The following is a 22,688-nucleotide window of genomic DNA, read 5'->3' on the forward strand; positions in this document are numbered from 1 at the left end:
AAGCAGAGTTACCTATAAAGGGGTGCCTACAAGACTATCAGCTGATTTCTCAAAAGAAACTTTGCAGGCAAGAAGGGACCGGCAAGGAGTAATCAAGGAGATGAAAAGCAAGGACGTACAACCAGGACTACTCTATCCAGAAAAACTATCATTTAGAATGGAAGGGCAGATGAAGTGCTTCTCAGACAAGGTAAAGCTAAAGGAGTTCATCATCACCAAGCTCTTATTATATGAAATGTTAAAGGGATACATTTAAGAAAAAGAAGATCAAAACTATGAACATTAAAATGACAACAAACTCACAACTATCAATAACTGAATCTAAAAAATAAAAACAAACTTCAACTAAGCAAACCAGAATAAGAATCGTAAGTATGGGGATCATTCAGAAGGTTATCAGCTGGGAGGGAGGAGGGGCAGAAATGGGGAAATGGTGCAGGGATTAAGAAGCAAAATTGGTAAATACAAAATAGACAGGAGGAAGTTAAGAATAATATAGGAAAGGGTGAAGCCAAAGAATGTATATGCATGACCCATGGACATGAAATAAGGGGGGTAGGATTGTTGGAGGGAAGCGGGGGTACTGGGCAGAGGGGAGCAAAGGGGAAAAAACTGAAACTATTGTAACAACATAATCAATAAAATGTACTTAAAAAAAAAAAAGACACATTATAATTAAAATGCCAAAGGTTAAAGACAAAGAGAATGTTAAAAGCAGTTAGTTACCTACAAGGAAGCTCCCATGACACTGTCAGCTGATTTCTCAACAGAAACTTTGCAGGCTAGAAGGGACTGGCACAAAATATTCAAGGCGATGAAAAGGAAGGATTACTCAACCTAGTAAACCTATCGTTTAGAATCAAAGGACAAATAAAGTGCTTCCCAGACAAGAAGAGGCTAAAGGAGTTCATCACCACTAAACCAGTATTGTGTGAAATGTTAAAGGGTCTTTTTTAAGAAGAAAGAAAAAAAATATGAATAATAAAATGGCAATAAATACATATCTATGAATGATGGAATCTAAAAAATAAACTAAACATACACATTCAGAGATACAGAGAACATTTTGATGGTTGCCAGACTGGAAGGGGTTGGGGAGGTGGGTGAAAAAGGAAAGGGAATCAGAAGTACAGATTGGTAGTTAGAGAATAATCACGCGGATGTAAAGTACAGAATAGAGAATATAGTTAATAATACTGTGATAACTGCCTTTCCTTTTGGTGGCGCAGGGCGTAAAGATGGCTGTGCAAATTTCTAAGAAGAGGAAGTTTGTTGCTGATGGCATCTTCAAAGCTGAACTGAACAAGATTCTCATGCGAGAACTGGCTGAAGATGGCTACTCTGGAGTTGAGGTTTGAGTTACCCCCACCAGGACAGAAATTATTATTTTGGCCACCAGGATGCAGATTGTTCTTGGCAAGAGGGGCTGCCGGATCCGAGAACTGACTGCTGTTGTTCAGAAGAGGTTTGGCTTCCCTGAGGGCAGTGTAGAGCTTTACGTATACTGAAAAGGTGGCCCCGAGAGGTCTGTGTGTCATTGCCCAGGCAGAGTCTCTGTGTTACAAACTCCTTGGAGGCCTTGCAGTGCGGAGGGCCTACTAAGGTGTGCTGCAGTTCATCATGGAGAGTGGGGCCAAAGGCTGTGAGGTCGTGGTGTCTGGGAAACTCTGAGGACAGAGAGATAAATCCTTGAAGTTTGTTGATGGTCTGATGATCCACAGTGGGAACCCTGTTTACTATGTTGACATCACTGTGTGCCATGTGCTGCTCAGGTAGGGTGTGCTGGGCATCAAAGTGAGGATCATGCTTCCTTGGGACCCAAGTGGCAAGATAGGCCCCAAGAAGCCCCTGCCTGACCATGTGAGCATTGTGGAACCCAAAGATGAAATATTGCCCACCACGCCCATCTCAGAACAGAAGGGTGGGAAACCAGAGCCACCTGCCATGCCCCAGCCAGTAGCCACAGCATAACAGGGTCTCGTTGGCAGCTGGAGCTGGAGTCTGGATGCTGCTCTATAAAGACCTTTAATAAAAGCTTTTTAAAATAAAAAAAAAGTGTGATAATTGTGTATGGTGCCAGGTGGGTATGAGATTATAAGGATGATTACTTTAAGGTATATAAATGTCTAATCACTGGGTTGTACACCTGAAACTAATATAACTTGTATGTCAACTGTAATTGAAAACAAAAAATATATATATATATAAAAAGAAAAATGGCCAAGTAGGATGTGTAATCTCTAAGATTTACTTGATCACAAAATATTTAAAAAGCCAAGGCTTCATACAAACCATTTATACTTCAGTGTCTTCTTTTTGGTCTGTAAAACAGGCTAAACTGCATAAGAAAAATAAGTCTAAAACTTAAACTTTACATGAAAGGCAGTGAAAATTATATGGTTAACTCAAGCTAAAAAAGTTCTTTACATCTTGGTTTCTCCTGAATTATTTAGGTAGTTTGACATTTCTTCATTGTTAGAAATGTAATCCCTAGCTAGCAGCTTTTAAGGCTGTGGTGGTTATGTGTACTGACCCAAGAAATCCTGCAACTATCAAATTCTATCAAAATGTTTCTTAACTTTATAAACCGAAGAATCATTATACATCCCTATCTCAGAGTCTGCTGCTAAAGCTTTGAAGTAGCATAACATGTACTGACTGCAAATTCTCAGAACTGTTTTGTTTACCTTTATGGATAGCTTCAGATGATAAAGCTCTGGCAACAAATGCTGCTTGCTAGGGAAGCCCACGCCACATGTGAATCCTGCATCTTGTGTGTTGGAGACCAACCTAATTACCTGGCATCGTCAGATCAAAACTTGAAGGACCAGTCATCTTGGCATTTTATGTATATGCTTTCTTTGTGAAATTTTCCGTTTAAAACAATGCTTTTGTTTCTTTTAGCCCAGCCTTTACTACCAGTAAACAAGATTTCAAATTATCTCCCCATGTTTTATAGAAATTTGACGTTTTTTCTCCAAGGATTAGTATAAGGAATTGAGCTTCCTGTCAAGAAAAATGCTAAGTTCAAAGTAGTATGTCCTTCACTTCTGATTACAAATAAGTTTTACCTTTTATTTTGTTCCATTATACAATTTTACATAGTACCATTATTATTTTAAGCAATAATTATTAAGCAATTTGGATTCATGTTTTGAGCTCTATTTCTCAGTATATAGATTTACCTAAAAAAGTACAAACCAAGGACAGGGGTGCAATTTTCCAGGCACTTCCAAGTTTCTTAAATATTGACAAATATGTAAGCACCCTATTTGAAAGCATGAAAATTTTGGTGTCAGAAAGAAACACTTCTTGTATATCAAACCTTTAAATTTTAACATATGCACAGCTCCAAATATTCCTGAGAAAGGTCAGTCTCATTCTCACTTTACATCTGCAGGTCCTCAGATTTCAGCAGCATATCTTGGGGAACCATAACCTCTGTCACTCGATGTACCACTAATTGCACAAAACACATGTAACGTGTTGTTCATCCAGGGAGAATGCATTGTGTCTTCCTGTAATATCTAAAACAAAGGAAATCTGCATGTTTATCATGAAGGAAAATAGCCACTGCCAAAAAGTATGTGTATATGAAATTACAGGCATATTGCAATATATCAATGACACTTAGCTATTTAAAATGACACAAAGCAAAAAGAGCAAAATATAACATTACCGATTTAAATCTTCAAAGCTGTATTACAAAGGCAGCATAGCAAAAAAGCAGAAAAGATCTGGTTACTTATTAAGAAAAACAAAAAATTGTAAAATATAAAATTAAGTAAGGTGTGAGAAGTAATGCAATCTTTAAAATATTTTTTTAACACGTGGTCATAACAAGAACTCTTAATTGGACTCTGAGTTTATGGACCATCTTCTAACACAGTGGTGCTCAAGATCACCTGTGGAGCTTTATAAACATGCAGCTACCCATGCATCTTTCCTGGAGACTTGGGAAATAATACTAACTGAGGAGAAAAGTCCTAAGTGCATATTTCTAAACAGGCACTATAATTACATAAGCTAATTGATACAGAAGATTTTTACCAAAATGAAGAACTTCACAAAAATTTAGTTTTCCCCTGGTCGGATGGCTCAGTTGGTTGGAGCGTTGTCCCTATACCAAAAGGTTATAGATTCGATCCCCAGTCAGGGCCCACATAGGAGGCAACTGATCGATGTTTCTCTCTCTCATCAACAAATATATCCTTGGGTGAGGATTAAAAATATATATATTTTTTATATCCCATAAATACATAAACATATATATTCATTAGTATATTTTTACATTACTTATTTTGTGTGATCAAAAGCAACAGAGATCTTATGTTTGGATTAGATGAAAGAAAAGAATAGCATATACATCACATCCAACCTCTTCATTATACAGCCCCAAGTTAGGTTTCAAGTCTTTAATACTTGCTCTCAAGTTAGCTCTGAAACTTGAGTATTAAACCTGCAAATTGGGCTATGGTGGCAGTAATACATCATATGACTTGTGGCTACAAATTATGTTTTATATAAACCCCGTAATAAGAGAATTCCTCTTTACAAAAATCATCACTCATGACATGAATCTGAAAGCATAGAGGTTTAAAAGATGGCTAACTAAATATCCACACCTTCCAGATGTGACAAGTGAATAGGGCAACTCATTGTAAAGAAAATAAAACATACCAGACAGACACTATAATGGCTACCACAAACTCTATCTAATAAAGAAGTCTGTAATTAATAGTTTTAAGACAATGTAAGTCCATTTTAAGAATTCAAAAACCTAAACAAGTTTTTAGAAGGACTGTATATTTTGGTATACTGTAACAGATTATATTGAAAATAGCCAGGTCATATCTTTTTTGTTAAGTAATCATTTATGAATCTCAACAGAATAACTCATATTTCAGTACACTTTTACAGTTTATTTTGTATTATACTCTCCTTTGGGAAATAATGTGTTTCAACATATATGACAAAAAGGAGCTCTCTTTTATATGAGAATCTAATAGAAAATAATGATTTATAAAAATTCATTATAAAGTCAACAATTCTCCTAAGAAAGGCACATCTGAATATGATGTATTATGACAAGAGAGCTTGCATAAATATAAGCCAACAGAAACTAAGGTTTTTCTTGGTTAGCTAGGAATACATAATCTCAAGGGTCTAAAATATTGGTCTGTAACTAAATAATCGTGACTTATGAAAATTAAAAAAGACAGGTGAGAAATACAAGAGCAGATTTGTAAAATTTATGATTCAGGGGAAAAAAACTACAAAATGACTGCTCTAAATATCTTGATCATAGTAATAGGAAATAAACTGACTAATTTGTTTTCAATTTGAATGAGTTCATGCAGCTGAATGCAAATTTAACAATTACAGTATGGTATACACATTGGCTTAAAATGACATGTGTGATTAGTTTATATCTTTTGCAAAGGAGGAGCTTTTGCTGTTTTTCCCCCATGGATTATGAAGAACAGAGAAACCTATACAATGGACAGTTTCTAGGAATAAATTATGTCATGTATTTGATAAAAGTATATCTCAGAAGAGTGATGGTAAAGAAAGGTATACCCACACTGTACTCATGGGCTGAGCTGAATAGACAATAAAGGAAGAGGCACGGTTCCTCGCCTTCCTAGTCTGAATCACCCCCCGCCTTCCTAGTCTGAATCACCTGGCTGCTTTAAGGAGAAGACAAAAAAGGGCTTCTGAAAACTGAGCAGCAAGGGATGCTTTGGAACAGTACACACTCACTCCTAAGTGGGCTAATAGAAGTAAAGATGGCAAAACAGAAAGAAAACACAGATTCTGGACTCCTTGAGCCAACAAGATTCCCAGCCAAAGAGAAGGGAGAGTAGGAGACTGGGACAACCAGTCATTGAACAGATGGGATGATGACAGTTTGGCTGACTGGATTCTCCATACTGAGAAGATGACAATGGTTAGAAAGTTAAGACTTGGGTTAACAGTAACAAAATTTCCCATAGCTGCTTTCTTAGAAAAATCAGACAAAATCAATTCAGAGAGGTAGAACCTGATTTGAAGTTGACTAGTTCTTGGAGGTAGTATAAATGACCCATGGACATGGACAACAGGGTGGGGATCAACTGTGGGAGCAGGGCAGGGGGCAGGGGAGAGCAATGGGGGGAAATTGGGACAACTGTAATAGAACATCAATAAAACATATTAAAAAAAAAAAAGTCAACTAGTTCTTGTTTTCCTAGAAAAACTCTTGTCCATCATCACACTGTCATTCTTTGGATGCTAACCACTGTCAGCCCATTTGGAGGTACACCCTTTGTGTGGCAGTTTCACATGGGTGAGTGTAATCACTAAAATACAGATAGCAGGATAAATGACTGGACTCCCTTCTGGAATTAGCTTTAAGAATGTGTTTTCTAGCTCTGGCTGGTGTGGCTCAGTTGATTGGAGTGTTGTCCCATAAACTGAAAGGTCGTAGGTTTGATTCCTGGTCAGGGTACATGCCTGGGTTGCAAGTTTGGTCCCCGTCAGGGTGTGTACAGGAGACAGCTGATCAATGTTTCTCTCCCTCTCTCTCTCCCTTCCCCTCTATAAGATCAATAAGCATGTCCTCAGGTGTGGATAGATGGATGGAGGGATGAATGAATGAATGAATGTTCTTTAGCCCTGTCTGGTTTGACTCAGTGAATTGAGCACCAGCCTGCGAACCAAAACATCGCTGGTTGGATTCCCAGCCAGGGCACATGCCTGGATTGCAGGCCAGGTCCCCAGTTGGGGCATGGAAGAGGCAACCAATTGATATATTTCTCCCACATCGATGCTTCTCTCCCTTTCTCCCTCCTTTCTTCCCTCTCTCTAAAAATAAATGTTCTCTAAGAGGATTGTAGTTATCGTGTTTCTTTTAAGTCTTAATTTCTTAAAAATTGAGAGCTTGAAGTGTTTCTGAAGCAATTATTTTATCTTACTGGATACTTTCCTGAGTAAGGAAACAAAGGAGACTTTATAAGCTTACTGTGGCTAAGTCAATGAGGGACCAAACCATCATGCTGCGACTTTTACAAATATGTTTAAGATGTTAAAGTACTTAAAGTGACAATACATGTCTCGACGGCTTGTAAACACAAATTTCAGGATCCCAATATAGCAATGACGTTTACCAGTGTGATCCTGGAGTACTGTTTTAAGGTAAGTAGGTATATAAAAGTCTTCACTATCTAGTAATGACATAATTTGGCTCTAAGTGGTGAATAGTTCTTTGTTTCTATATTTTTCAGGTTGGGTTTTACTAAGCTAGTTGTAATTGTCATTCATACTCAGTTACAGATTAAAATGCTAAGAAGTTTTATGAAAATCGGGAGTTTTGCAGGCTCTATGGGTATTAAGACAATTTCCAAATTTTGGAAACCACCCAGAATCTCACCTAAATGATAGTATCTAGTTTTATACAGCCATAATAAAAATATTCATTTAGGGATTTGGCCACTGAGCCAATAATTTCATTTCTTTAGCACTTTTATTGAGAGATTGTTATCCATGTTCACAGTAGATTAATTCAGACTTGTTCAGCTAGTCACTTCTAATAATATTGTGGCACAAATAACAATTTGGTTTGTTTCTGATAATTACTTTAGCAGTTGCTTCTGGTAATTGCTTCAAATTTGAGTTGAATTGTCATTAAGATGGTTAATGATAATATCAGCAAATTTTAAAATACAGACTGAATAATTTCAAGGTGATACACTTCAAATAGATTTTGTTAAGTAACACTTTAAAGACCCAAGATCATATTTTCATTTTCAACCACTTTAATACTTACCTGCTCGTGGATAATGTCAGACAATTCTTTTACCATTTCTCTGAAATTTGACTTAAGCCCCTCATGGTACTCAATTTGATCCTCTTTAATTAGCCGCTCATTTAGTTCAAGTGCAATGCTGCATGCTTGTATGAATTTCCTGTGGATGAAGGTCAAAGATAAAGGTTTTGTTATTTACTCCCAGAAAGTCTCACTGACAATCATTTTGACGTTTAACCATGGTTTGCTTGCCTAAAAGGAAGATTAGAATCCTGTATTTTCTCATTGTGCCCTTGCTAATGCCACATACTGTCTGAAATGCCTTTTCCTTTGTGTCCTTTTCTCCCAATTTCTTTTTCTAAAGTATATTTTATTGATTATGCTGTTACAGTAGTCCCAGTTATTTTCCCTTTGCTCCCCTCTGCCCAGTACCCCCCTACCCTCCAGCAATCCCACCCCTCTTAGTTCATGTCCATGGGTCATGCATTCTCTCAATTTCTTATGTCCTTTAAAACCTGGCTATTTGATTATTTTGGTTATTTCTGGTATCTGTAGCCACTTAGATAGGTTTTAAAATTTTTTACATTTTGCTCCCCAGTCATGGAAAGGAGTCCCTTTAGAGGGTGTGTGGGGTAGGGCAGGGAACTGTGTGGGATGTACAGGAGTTGAAATTCCACTTTTATGCATTTAAAGAAATCTCTTAAGAGCATAGAGGATGTCAGTTTCCTATGGAAGAGACACCTCCAACCAGTTATTCTTATAAACAAAATCTTGAGAGGAAAAAATGTTTTAGTTCTTTCTCCATTCATTGGGTTCAAATAGATTAAATGGCTGATTTTCAGGAAAAACAATTATCTGTAGATAATGAGCCTTTCATTCAAAAAATAATTTATTTGGGGCTTACTATGTACCCAGTACAGTGCTAGGTGATGTAGGTATGAAGCATCTGCCCTGGGCTGGTAAGAGTTGTGACAGAGTGGATGACTTATCATAAAAGTACTTTTCCATTACTGTGTTTATGTTTAATATCCATAATTAGAGTGTACGTCTTAGGAGACAAAGTACCTCACGGCCCATTTATTTTTTATCCCCATCTTAGCAACTAGTAGAATCTTTTTTTGTATATGCCAGGCACTAATAAATATGGGTGAATGAATGACTACTGTTTACTCTGCAACCTGGAATAGCTGATAACACACAGGCAGGAAAAGTACATGAAATAAGTTGGGAGCAAATGAATGGGTAATTTATCATCTTTCTTTTTAGTCTATTTTACTCAATTGTCTCTCTTCTTCTGAATGTAAACTCCTTTTACATATTAAACAGATTTTTTTCCAATGCAAGACCATTCAGACATCCCTTAGCTTACAGGGATGCTCACTCAAGACAAGCTATTACATGCCCTAGACTGGCAGAATCCAAGCAGAACTAAGGACACAGGACAGGAGGTGAGCCTGTCCAATCCCTCCCGTGCCACTTTTATTACTGCCCTAAAAGTTCAGAAATGCTGTGACATGAGGTCAGTGGGGCAACGGAGGAAACTGTGTAATGAATTTAGGCTTGTGTTTGTGTCACAACATCCAGAGTGTAAAAGTAAAGCTGGTATATTTGATCTCTTGGGTCAGTAGGATATCGTTAATGTACCACAGCAAGAAAGAGATCCCACATTTACTCACTTAAGTACCATTAGCAAGTCACTTAAATATTGTAAAAGAAAACACAGAATGTCCTTTTCTGGACAGATAGTATTTGGTGAATGTTTTGGTTTCTCTTTTTCTTAAAAATTTTAATTTATTGATTTTAGAGTGAGAGGAAGGAGGGGGAGAGAGAGATCAATTTGTTGTTCCACTTGTTTATGCATTCATTGGTTGATTCCTATTATGTGCCCTGACTGGGAATCGAACCAGCAACCTTGGCATATCCGGACAATGCTCTAACCAACTGAGCAACATGGCTAGGGCCATTGGTTTCTTTTAAGAAATGGAGTGAAAGAATAGAGGTCTGATCTGAAAACTACAAAGCACTTACCTAAACATGTCTTTCAATTCATTAACTTTTTTAGGTGGATACTTGCTAGCTTGATTGTCATTTAAGAATGCCCTTGCATATGCTAATGGACCAGCATTTACCTAAATTACAAAAGAAGAAAAATGAGTTATCAGAACATAATTAAAAGGTAATTTTTGCATTTCTTTTTTAAAAAAGCAAAATACTGTATGCACATTAAAAACCTGCCCCTGAGAAACATATTTACTATTCTTATTATAAGTGTATTTGAAAAATGATTAACTGAAGCAAATAATCTGAAAAAATTATATTCTAATAAATTAGTTAATGATTTCTGATATGTAAATAAAGAGCTTGGCTACAGTCAGAGGGATTTATGTTAAAGTTCTCTGACATAACACAATATTTATAGAAACTTAACATAATTTCTGTATTGAGCTAATCAAAAATAATGGACAGGTGTTTGCAGTCAATAACACTATAACACAAACATAATTAATGCTTGTTCTGTGCCCTTAGGAAAGCAAAAGGACCACCAAGAGACATTTAATACATGTTTGGCAACCAACGTACCTGCACTGAAACACAGCCCTGCAATTTAAGTTGAAGCTGAATCATGTCCACATCAGCAGAAGAGCAAAGTTTTTGCAGCTCTGCAGTTTTATCTTTTATTTCATCAGTAGCAACATCAATTGGCTTTAAGTTAATCTGCTGTTCATAGTTTATAGGGATCCTCTTCTTCACATATGGAAACGAGTGTGAAGCTATTAAAACATTAAGGTTGATTTACTATCTTAAGAAATCATTTGTTCAAACAGCCAAATTATTTTTTAAAAATCTACTGTGCTTAATTTTCCCCATGCCTTCTCTAAACAATACCTTAGGGTACCACATAGAACCTTATTTCAGGACTGAGGAAGAAACTGTCTTTATGAGACACTTTGAAGCAATCACAGATTACATACATGAAAGTGACGGTTTATAACATTCCCATGTTTGTGCAAGCTAGTGCGGGAAGAGCAGAACAATGAATGATTAAAATTTCAGTTACCTTTCCTGGCTGGCCAGCTGCTACTTGTGCTTATCACAAAGGACCAAGTCAAACAAGAAGTTATATGCAAAGTTCTACTTACTAGTCAAGATTGTACGACGTTTGCACTGTTCTTCTATGCAGCCTTGCTTTTTGCCAGATAATGTGTAAGGAGCCTCAAAAACAAATTTGTTGATGTTATGGTTTCTTTCAAACTCAGTCTTTCTTTCTGTGAGTTCTTTCTCATCAAAGTAGGGCTTCACATAAGTGACTTGGATATGAGCATATTTTGGATCAAGCTCTTTGGCATTTACCTATAAATAAGAAAGTTTTGTTTTTTATTCAATGGAAGGGAAAAGGGGTTACAGGTAAGCTACTAACTCTGGAGATTAATTGAGTAACACTGCCACTATGACTGTGTTCCCAACTGAATAGACACCTGGAGGTCTTTGTTCTATTTTAGGGATCATTTCCTTGTAATTATAAAGAAGATATAGAAACCTAGTTGGAGATTACAGAAATGTAGGAAGATGGAAACTGTAATCCTACCACTCAGTAGTGACCCTTATTCATATTTTCATATATTTCCTTCCAATATTTTCTATGCACATATATTTACAAAACTGCAATCACTTTAATAATCTGAATCCTTAAACATATGTTAAAATGGTTAATTGTATATTTGAATTCAACCTCAACAAACATTTATTAGAGAGAGGATTCTGAGAACTTGACAGAACTCCAAAAATCTGTCCTCTGACCTAGGCAACAGTTATACTAGCAGAATCTGTCTGGATGTAACTTTTGGAACCATAGTCTGTTGAAGGCTTGCAACTTCTGGGGGAAGATGAACAGAAAATTGCAGTTGATTTCGATTTGGGTCAAGTTTCAGCTCTTGGCACAATGGCAGCTACTCTTAAAACACACCTCAGTCCCATGTCAGGCAGCTGTGTACATGTTCCTGAACATGTACGTACATACAATGGATCATTCAGCCTTAAAAAGGAAAGGTATTCCACAATATGCTATAACATGAATAAACCCTGAAGTGAAAAAAAGCCAGTCACAAAAAGATAATTCCACTTATATGATTCTACTTATCTGAGGTGTTTAGAGAAGTCAAAACCACAGACACACAAAGCAGAATGGTGGTTGTTATGGGCTGAGGGTAGGGGAGAATGAATTATTGTTTAATGAGTATAAAGTTTCAAGTTTACAAGATAAAAAGAGTTCTGAGGACATGGTAATGGCTGCACCACAATGTTAATGAAGCCAATATCACAGAACTGTGCACTTAAAAAAGGTTAATACTGTAAATTTTGCTATGTGCATTTTACCACAATAAAAATTTTTATAGTTATAGTTCTAATTGTAGTCATCAACATAACTTTTCATGACTGCATGTATAAACATGATTTATTGGACCTTATTAATAGACGGTTGTTTTCCAACTTTTTGCTATTGCAAATAATGCTGTGATGAACATCTTGGCACTTAAAATTGTGTGCAATTTCTTCCCCTGACTTATTCTTTAAGATAAATTCTTAGTAGATATGTTTCTTAGTTAAAATATTTACATGGTCTTAAGAGATTTTGATGTATATTACCAATTACCCTACAGAGAAGCTTATCAATTTGGACATCCACAGAAGTGTTTGACATTGTAAGAATGGGCTCTCTTTTTAAAAAAAAATTGTATTCACTTGTTTTTAGAGAGAGGGGCAAGGATGGAGAAAGAGGGGAAGAGGAACAGCAATAGGTTGCCTCTCTCATGCCCCCAACTGGGGACCTGGCCTGCAATCCAGGCATGTGCCCTGATTGGGAATCGAACCAGCAACCTTTTGGTCTGCAGGCTCAATCCACTGAGCTACACCAGCTCTTGATTGTATTAATCCTGTGCTATGGAGGAAGCTTAGGAAAGCACAATGGTTATTCCAGAGACATAAAATTATAGTGTTTTGGGCCATTTTATGAAGATCCTAAATTCCATGTTACGGAGGCAAATCCCAGAACTGTCCCCTTTGCTGTTAAAATCTGTAGGTTCTAACAACCCTCCCCTCCAGCAGTCTCTCCATTAACTCAGATGACACCCCAAACCCTCTTTCAGTGTTTAAGCCAACAAATTGACTTCTGCTTTTGTCAATATCCTTGCATTTTATGCTAGTCAGGCCTTTTTGTATTTAGTATAGGAAATAAAATGTGAAATAAACAAACAGAAACCTCCTAAGCAGCAGTCCCTGTATCCCCCTTTTTTACCCCTCCACATATACAGGACAGACAGGAGATAGAAAGTTTCTTACTATCTTTTAACTTCTCCAAATCCATTCCACTTGTTCTTACCACACAAAACCTCAAAGCCTATTTCCAGAAACCTTAATCTTCTTTTCTCTCCCATTAAAACGCTAAATCTCTCCAGAGGGCTCTCAGGAGATAGTTGAGGTAATTATCTAACTAAGACAAAAGACAGAAGGAAAATAAAAAAAGGTCAACTCTGACTTTAACTTTATATAAGTAAATAATATGTGTGATAAGTCATTCAAACACTACACAAGGGTATAAATGAAAAGTAAAAAATTTCTTTTTCCATGTAAGACTCTAGTCCCTCTTCTCAGGGATAACAATGGTTAACAACTTTATATGTATCATTCCAGAAATTTCCTAAGCATAACTCATACAAGTGAGTATACAAGGTCTGTCCAGAAGGTATCCAGCCATGTAATATGAAAAATAGAGACATTCACTGAAGAAGATACAAGATACAAGAAACATTGTACACATGCAAAATAGAACCAGAGGCAAGTAAACAACGAGCAGACTGAAAGTGATCAGGGGGAGGGGAGAAGAGGGGAAAGAAGGGGGAGGGTCTAATCAAGGAACTAGTTAGTATAAATGACCCATGGACATGGACAACGGGGTAACAGGGTGGGGACTGACTGTGGGAGAAGGGGTGGGCAGGGGTGGGGGGGAGCAATGGGGGAAAAAGTGGGACAACTGTGATAGAAAAAAAAAAGAAACATTGTACACAGGACAATGATGCCTCAGTCTCCTTCAAAGTAGGCACCTTGGGACCTCACACAGCTCTCCCAGTTGCCATCAGCTGCCCCATCATATTTTCCTGATTCTCGTGGATGGTCTGAAATCTCTTCCCTTTCAAAGGTGATTCTAGTTTTGGGAAAAGCCAGAAGTTGCAGGGCTCCAAATCTGGGCTGGAGGGGAGGGGGGTGCTGAGTCATCTGGGTGACTTGATGGTTTGCCAAAACACTGCACGAGATGTGATGCATGAGCAAGCATGTTGTTGTAAAGAAGCTTCCAGTCACCAGTTGCCCATAGCTGTGGCCTTCTGAATCATCTGAATACTTTCCATGGAGGAATGTTCAAGCTTAATGCAAAATTGGATGCAGATTTGTTGCTCTCCTCACTCAGTCATTTTGAATGCGACAACCACACAGTACGCGTGCTCACTCAATGGCATCTACTGCCCCCACTGACTAGTACATGAGTCATCATCGTTCACACATGCTCATTCCAGTTCACTCTTCTTGGCTGCCAAGTTACATCGATGTCGCACAAACCTTGTGCACACCGTTCTCATTATGTTAACAATAGCCGGACTTTTTCTGGAAAGACCTCATATGTGAATACGTTTTTATACAAATGTGTCCATACAATGTTGCACCTCACACTCACCCCCAAGTAATACATCTTGGTAGATTTCTAAGTTTGATATGAAACTCTTAATACCTAGGTTACTATATCCTTTCTATGGGTAATAACACAATTTCTTTAGCCATATGAACATTTAGACTGCTTCCAGGTTTTTGCTATGTGAACTTGGCAGCAATAAACACGTTTAAACATATATCTTTTATGTATGTACATCTACAAGACAAAATCTGAAGTGGGAAACTGTTGGGTACAAGGACACATACAGTTTAAAATACTGGAATATATTACCAAACTGTTCTTTACATTGTGCCTTTAAGCAGATTTTGTTCTTTGGCAAGGTAAAAGAGTGTTTTTAATTTTTATTTTTACGCATTTTGAAAGAAATAAGGATGTGAAAAGTAGCAACTGCTTATTATGTCTGTTGCCTATGGGGAATGACAAAAATATTGTGCATACAAATAATGTCAGGAGTCCAGGCGCCTGATGGTGGTTTTGTCACTAGCACGTGTTGGCCAGGTTTTCAGAGGCAGAATAAAATAGAAAACTGTATGTTGTTCACAAACCTGGCTTTCCATTAACTTTCCATTTATGGTATCAGTAGTGTGGCAGCCAGCCTAAGACTATCTGGCTACAAGGAAGATAAAATCTTCTGTTGTCTTAATCCAATAAAATACAAAATAGCTAAAACTGCTAAGGAAAGAAGTAGGGAGGTTTTGCCAAATATTAATGAATTTTGGACCTACCAGTATTTATTTTATATGTCTAAGGTTCAAGATAAAACCATCTCCAAGATATGCAGTTAAGTGTACAAAGGGAAGAGATCATTTTCATGGTAGACAGTGAAAAGTCTTTACCACCGCCATGGGTTTTTCACTCTGGTAACGCTGCCTTCCAGCTGCTAAGTGACTTGCAAAGCACCATGTGCATCAGTTACTCAGTAAATACTGCTGTGGCCCACAGATCCTAACCATATAGGTCCTTTCTACTTTAAAAATCAGCTCTCATTCTGGGCACTCTCATAGTGACCAAGGATGGTCAGGCATTCCTACTGTGCTTTCCTGAAATTCTGTCTATAGGGAACTGTGCATTTCCTAGGAAAAGGGCCTCTCTTGATGGAATCTTTCTCACCCTGCCCCAGCAGGGCCTGGTGGAACAGCTAACTTTTAGAGCAAGACTGAAGGTATCTCTCCTAAACCCACTTCGTTACAAATGTAACTGAACTAAGGATATCTTAGAATAAAACATGTGCCCCAAGATGACTTTAATCATAAAGTATAACATTGAGAATCATGAAAAACAACACCAATCACAATAACACTTAACATTTATTCGTCGTCGTCGGCAGCCGTCCGTCTCAAGAGACGATGGTGTAGCTTCTTAAGAGTCTATCTGCACCGCCGAGAATGGCTGTGCAGTCCGACTCGGGAGTGACTCCTCCCGTGTTGAATCGACATCTTGCGATGATGCTGGAGTGTCCTCTCCAGTGAAGCTGAAGCTACAGAGCCTGGGCAGGGTGATATGGAGGGTCTGCTGTTGCCCATGCAGCAGACCCCCCCTCTCTTCGCAGCTGAAGGGTCCAAGGGAAAGACGGAGTCAATACAGCTTGGCTTCAGGTGCGCCGCAGGAGTTGCTGGTGTTGACTACAACGTCAAACCGCCTTAGGGACTCCGGCTCCGGATTTTCTGTCGGGGTTTACTCCCTTAGCCTTTCCCCTGAAGAGGTATGCCGCAAGGCAGCGGAGGTTTTTTGGAGTCAGAGTTTTCCTTCTCTGATGTGCCCTGACTGGAAGATCGAACCTTTATTAAGCATGCTGGATTCTATTATTATTAATGAATGTACTTTCTGTACCAGGAACTCCAATCACTTTCCATATAGTAACTCATCTAATCCACAAAACAACTACATGAGGAAAGCACTATTATTATCTCCATTTTGCTAATGAGAAAAAATAAGGTTAAATAACTTCCCCATGGTCACACAGCTAGCAAGTGACAGAGAATGGGGATTTGAATCCTGCCCTCTCTGACTCCACAGCCTCTGTCCTTTCTTTCACTATCTGAAGAGGCTCTATTTCCATGCTTCTCCTCCACCAGCTAATAAAAGGAAAAATTTCAGAGTGATACACCATGTTTGGAACTAACAAATAATGATTTTATAATGCAGGGTATAGTTACCTTGTCTGAATCCTGAATTATTTTCACATTCTCTGTACCAAATTTTTCACCATAAAGTTTAACGAGTCTCAGGGAAATCTCTGAGAGGCCAGTAAGCTTTGGCTCTTTGTAGATGTACTCCTTTCCATCTTCTTCTTCAAAAAAAGACTATCATAAAGTCAAACAGCATTTAAAGAAAATTTTAAAGGGATTTATATAAGAAAAAGATAAAAACTATGAACATTAAAATGGCAACAAATGCCTAACTATCAACAATAGAATCTAAAAAACAAACTAATCAAACATGCAGAACAGAAACAGAATCATATGAAGATATATTGGGATGGTGGCCAATGGGGGTGGGGGTTGAGAAAATGGGGGAAAAGGTACAGGGATTAAGAATTACAAACTGGTAGGTACAGAATAGGCAGGGGAATGTTAAGAGCAAGTACAGGAAACGGAGTAGCCAAATAACTTATAGGCATGACCCATGGACATGAACTAAGGAGGGGGGCATTGCTGGAGGAAGTGGGGGGTGGTGCTGGGTGGAGACGGGCAAAGGGGAAAAATTGGGATAACTGTAATAGCATAATCAATAAAATATTTTTTAAATGTTTTTAAAAATAAAAAATAAAAGAAAGTTAGAAGAAGAAGGCTTGAATTACTAGATATTGAATATATACTTTTAGAAGCTTAACAGAAAATGAAAGTGAGAGAAAAATTCAAACATTATATGTTGTGCTCTGACCTAATGGGTTTAGATTTGAGAGCCAAAGTGAACTTTATACTTACAAAAGAGGCTTTCCTGCTGTTGTGATATGCACTTTAAACAGAATTCTAGATCCAGTAACTGGTGCTATAGTTATCTAATAATTCAAAGGTGAATATTTAAAAAGAGAAATGACTTGACGAACTAAAGTATACTTACTTGGCCATAAAAAGCAACTCTGAAGAAAGTGCCTAAAAGTCTTTTTTTGGTCTGCATAACCTCCAGAATTTTTGTGTAAGCTCCATGAAGAGTTCTATAAACTTGAGTGAGTTTCTAAAAAATGAGAATATACAAATCAGCTTTGTCTATTGGTTAATTACTAAATGTGTTTAAGATAAATGCCCAGGGGAAAAGACAACAGTATTTCCTTTTCCAAATGGTTTTGGTAGGGTTATCATTCACAATCCCTTTCCCTACTGTCACAATTAAGACAAAATTTTTAAACAACTTTAGGTCTAAAGGTAGAACTAAAAAGAGTCAAACAACATTGCATTTTTAAACTATCATGCTTTATTTCATTAATATCTCAATGGTAATATATATTTTTCTTTTTTGCAATATTTTTATTGAATTTCTTGGGGTGACACTAGTTAACAAAATCATACAGTTTTCAGGTGCATAATTACACAACACATCATTTGTACAATGTATTGTGTGTTTAGCACCCCAAGTCAAGTCTTCATCCATTATCATTTACTCCCCTATATCTTCTACCACCTCCCTCCACCCCATCCCCTGGCAATCACCAAACTGTTGTCCGTGTCCATGAATTCTTTCTCTCTCTTTTCTTTTTTGCTCAAGTCCTCCACCCTTCCCCCACAGCTGTCAGCTTGCTCTCTCTGAGTCTCTCTATTTTGCTTGTTAGTTCATTTTGTTCATTTAGATTCCATGTATGAGTGGAATCATATCATATTGTCTTTCTCTGACTGGCTTATTTCACTTAGCATAATGTTCTCCTCTTCCATCCATGCTGTCATGAAAGGTAAGATTTCCTTCCTTTTTATGGCTGAGTAGTATTCCATTGTGTAAATGTACCACAGCTTTTTTATCCATTCATCTACTGATGGACATTTGGGCTGTTTCCAAATTTTAATTATAAATAATGTTGCAATGAAAATAGGGGTGCGTATATTCTTTCAAATTAGTGTTTCAGGTTTCTTCAGATGAATTCCCAGAAGTGCAATCACTGGGTCATAAAGCAGATCCATTTTTAATTTTTTGAGGTAACTCCAAACTGCTTTTCACAGTGGCTGCACCAAGCTGCATTCCCACCAACAGTACACTAGAGTTCCCTTTATTTTCTCCACATCCTCACAAGCATTTGTGTGTTGATTTAGTGATGGTGGCCATTACGATAGGTGTGAGGTGATATATCATGACGGTTTTAATTTACATCTCTTTGATGATTAGTGACACTGAGCATCTTTTCATGTCTGTGGTCCATCTGCATGTTCTTTCTGGAGAAATGCCTATTCAGGTCCTCTATCCCACCTTTAAAAATTAGATTGTTTTCCTGGTGTTGAGTTGTATGATTTCTTATAATTTTGGACATTAACTCTTTATCAGGTGCATCTCAGTATTTATCTGAAGAATACAAAAAGAAATATGCACCCTCACACTGTAGCATTATTTATGATAGACAACACATGAAAACAGTCTAAATGTCCACTGATGGATGAATGGGTTAAGAAGATGTGTGTGTGTGAGTATCCACAATGGAATATTATTCAGCCATGAGAATAATGAAATCAGCCCTGGCTGGGTATCTCAGTTGGTTAGTGTTGTCCCGATACTTCAAGGTTGTGGATTTGATCCCTGGTCAACACTCACACAAGAATCAATCAATGACTGTATAACGCATAAATATGTGAAACAACAAAACTCTCTCTCTGCTCTCTCTCTTTCCCTCTCCAAAAAAAAACCACAATTAAAAAAAGAACAAAATATTGCCATATGCAAGAATTTCTCTAAAATTCTTCAAACAACAGGAATGGACCTTAAAGGCATTATGCTAAGTGAAATAAGTTAGAGAGAGAAAGATAAATACCATATGTCCCCACTTATATGTGAAACCTAAAAAACAAAAAACCTGAGCTCATGGATGTAGAAAACAGATTGGTGATTGCTTGAAGCAGTGAGCAGGCAGTGAGTGGGCAGTGGGTGAAGTGAGCCAAAAGATGGAAATTTACAGTTCAACATTAGTAAGTCATGGAGATGTAATGTATAGCATGGTGACATGGTGACTTTAGTTAATAATGTATTGCATATTTGAAAGTAGCTAGGAGAGTGGATCTTGAAAGTTCACAATACAAGAAAAAAAAGATGTAACTATACATGGTGATGGATGTTAGCTGAACTTTTTGTGGTGATCATTTGACAAAGCAAATATTGAATCATTACGTTGTACCCCTGAAACTGATATGTTATGTCAGTTATACCTCAATAAATTAAAAATTATATATAAAAGAGAAAATATGGGAAAAGGACTTGAATATATATATTTCTCCAAAGAAGATATACAAATGGTTAACTAGTGCATGAAAAGATGTTCAAAATCATTGTTCATAAAGGAAATACAAATCAAAATCAAAACCACAATGTGATACCATTTCATATCTATTAGGATGGCTATAATAAAAAATAAAAAACAAACAAACAAGTGTTGGTCTGGATGTGGCATGTGTACATTGTTGGTGGGAAGTAAAAGGAAAAACAGTTTAGTGATTACTAAAAAGGTTAAGCATAGGACAATGGGGAGGGATATGATTGTGGGAGAAGGGATGGGCTGGGTGGGGGGAGCAATGGGGGAAAAATGGGACAAGTGTAATTGAAAAACCAAAAAATAAAAGAAAAAAAAAGAAGAAATTTCTAATTAAGAGAAAAATAAATAAATAAAAATATCTCTTTATGGCAAAAAAAAAAAAAATTATATGACCCAGCAATTCCACTGCTACGTATATACCCAAAAAATAAATGAAAAAATATGCCCATACAGGAACTTACAACAGCTCTATTCATAATTGCCAAAAGGTAGAAACAACCCAAATATCTGTCAGTGGATAAGTAGATAAACAAAATGAGGAATATCATTCAGCCATAAAGAGAAATGAAGTTTGCATACATGCCAGAAACATTACACTAAGTGAAATAAAGCCAGACACAAAGGGTTACATCTTGTATTAATTAATCCTTTTCTATGGCATATCCAGAATAGGTGAATCTATAGACAGAGAGCACATTAGTGACTACCAGGGGATAGTAGGCGGGGTGGACAGTGGTTATTTACTGAGTATGGGGTGTTTCTCCAAAGTGATGAGAACATTTCAAAACTAGAGAGAAGTTTTGGGTGGCCAATATAAGGAATGCACTAAATGCCATTGAACTGTGCACTTTTTTTTTTTTTTATTTTCCCCCCTACCAAAGAAGGAACTGTGCACTTTAAAATGGTTAATTGCATGCTATGTGAATTTCACCTCAATTAAAAAAAAAAAAAAGCACAGAAACAGTTCTTTCTCTAAAATACTTTCCATATTATTTCCTAAAGTTGAGCTCAATTTGTGGGAAATTTTACTTACCTTTCTGGCTGCTACCTTTGCTACTTTTCAGCCAATCTCATAATGATACACTGAAAAATTATACATCAGCATCCTAGAAACAATTACTTCATCACATGCAGAATGCTTGTGGATCTATACAGGCCCTTATATCCCTACAAGGAAACATGAGTAGTTTCCTATTTTAAAAAATCTCGTCTCCTTTAATGTGTAGGGAAGATATACTTTCCTTTCTTTGCCATTAGTTGATTGAGTAGCAAAATGCTCCCTGGGTTTCTATAGCTTGATTTTTAACCTAAGAGCAAGAAAGTAGGTATTTTGAAACCTCTTACAAAGGTTCTTAGGATGTAATGTTTTGATAGGAGAGATAATGCCAATTTTTGTTCCATAGGCTATTCTTTGCCATTTATATGACCTAGTTTTCTTTCTTTATTTAACTCTTGCTTATTAACATAATCACTTGAACTCTTCCATGATTTTTCAGGCATGCCCCATATACACTAAAAGGACAGCAAATAGAGAAAGACCCAGGACCTAGGAAGAAAATGTGAGTCTGATCAGAGCCAGTTTGGAACAGAAAGTAGAACACTATCCAGATGATCACTTTAAGTACCTGTGTTCTCACTCTTGAAAATATATAGCGCATGTGTGCATATGTGTGTACCTGCTAGCAATATTTAAGCACAAACTGCTTTGATTTTTTAAAAAAGTAAATGGCTTGAACCTTAAATGAACCTTTCCTGGCAGAGTAGAGGTAGAAATGATGATGTGAACTCAGAGGCTCAATTATTTAAAAATATCCTGTTTAGTGCTGCTGGGAACAGCTGTTCATTATACTACTATTCTTTATTAACTACCTTTCATCAATAACTTTATGACAAACTAGACTGAAAAAACTCCTCATAACAGAACTACTACTAGAGCCTTATTACCACTGTCTTCCCCATAAAATTGCAAAGAAGAGAATCAAGTCTGCCTCTTCTGGGGCAACATGAAAATTCAATACCTTTTTAAAATCAAGCTTTAATGAAGACAACATTGATTTTTATGCTGTGAGAGGACGTAGGGAGATGGTGAGAGAGAATCACTACTTTGAGAACCACTGGTATAATCTAAATTTCAATTTATATTTTGGATATCTTACCCTTAATTTCAATTGGAGCATTTATATAAATATAAGGTAGGATTCTGAGGATTGCACAACTTTTTAAGAATTGTAATTTCCAATTATACAAATGTGTTAAAGTGATACATTATTTATATTCCATGATAAAATGTCATAATAAAATTAATCTTTTATTCTTCAGAGGTCAGTAACATAGTCGTCGGCAGCTGTCCGTCTCGAGAGACGATGGTGTAGCTTCTTAAGAGTCTATCTGCACCGCCGAGAATGGCTGTGCAGTCCGACTCGGGAGTGACACGGTATCTGTCTCCTCCCGTGTTGAATCGACATCTTGCGATGACGCTGGAGTGTCCTCTCCAGTGAAGCTGAAGCTACAGAGCCTGGGCAGGGTGATATGGAGGGTCTGCTGTTGCCCATGCAGCAGACCCCCCCTCTCTTCGCAGCTGAAGGGTCCAAGGGAAAGACGGAGTCAATACAGCTTGGCTTCAGGTGCGCCGCAGGAGTTGCCGGTGTTGACTACAACGTCAAACCGCCTTAGGGACTCCGGCTCCGGATTTTCTGTCGGGGTTTACTCCCTTAGCCTTTCCCCTGAAGAGGTAT

The 22,688-nt window shown here is 37.4% G+C and overlaps 1 protein-coding gene and 1 pseudogene across 2 annotated transcripts in view; one reads left to right on the top strand and one right to left on the bottom strand.

Annotated features, from left to right (window-relative positions):
• Window positions 1-1,228: 1,228 nt before the first annotated feature.
• On the top strand, window positions 1,229-1,971 carry LOC149990884 (small ribosomal subunit protein uS3 pseudogene; annotated as a pseudogene).
• A 1,090-nt stretch (window positions 1,972-3,061) lies between these two features.
• DOCK11 (dedicator of cytokinesis 11) overlaps window positions 3,062-22,688 on the bottom strand; it is a 206,918-nt gene continuing 187,291 nt past the window's right edge. For both annotated transcript variants that reach the window (XM_090265104.1, XM_090265103.1), the window contains 7 exons: window positions 17,571-17,684; window positions 16,664-16,810; window positions 10,927-11,137; window positions 10,367-10,557; window positions 9,815-9,915; window positions 7,808-7,946; window positions 3,062-3,527 (listed from right to left, as the gene is read on the bottom strand). In XM_090265104.1, coding sequence (XP_090121230.1) covers window positions 3,405-3,527; window positions 7,808-7,946; window positions 9,815-9,915; window positions 10,367-10,557; window positions 10,927-11,137; window positions 16,664-16,810; window positions 17,571-17,684 — 1,026 coding nt within the window. In that variant the 3' untranslated portion in view covers window positions 3,062-3,404. The remainder of the gene's footprint in view (window positions 3,528-7,807; window positions 7,947-9,814; window positions 9,916-10,366; window positions 10,558-10,926; window positions 11,138-16,663; window positions 16,811-17,570; window positions 17,685-22,688) is intronic.

The sequence above is a fragment of the Furipterus horrens genome, unplaced genomic scaffold (assembly GCF_987537825.1).
Source record: "Furipterus horrens unplaced genomic scaffold, mFurHor1.1.pri manual_scaffold_17, whole genome shotgun sequence".
NCBI lineage: Eukaryota > Metazoa > Chordata > Mammalia > Chiroptera > Furipteridae > Furipterus > Furipterus horrens.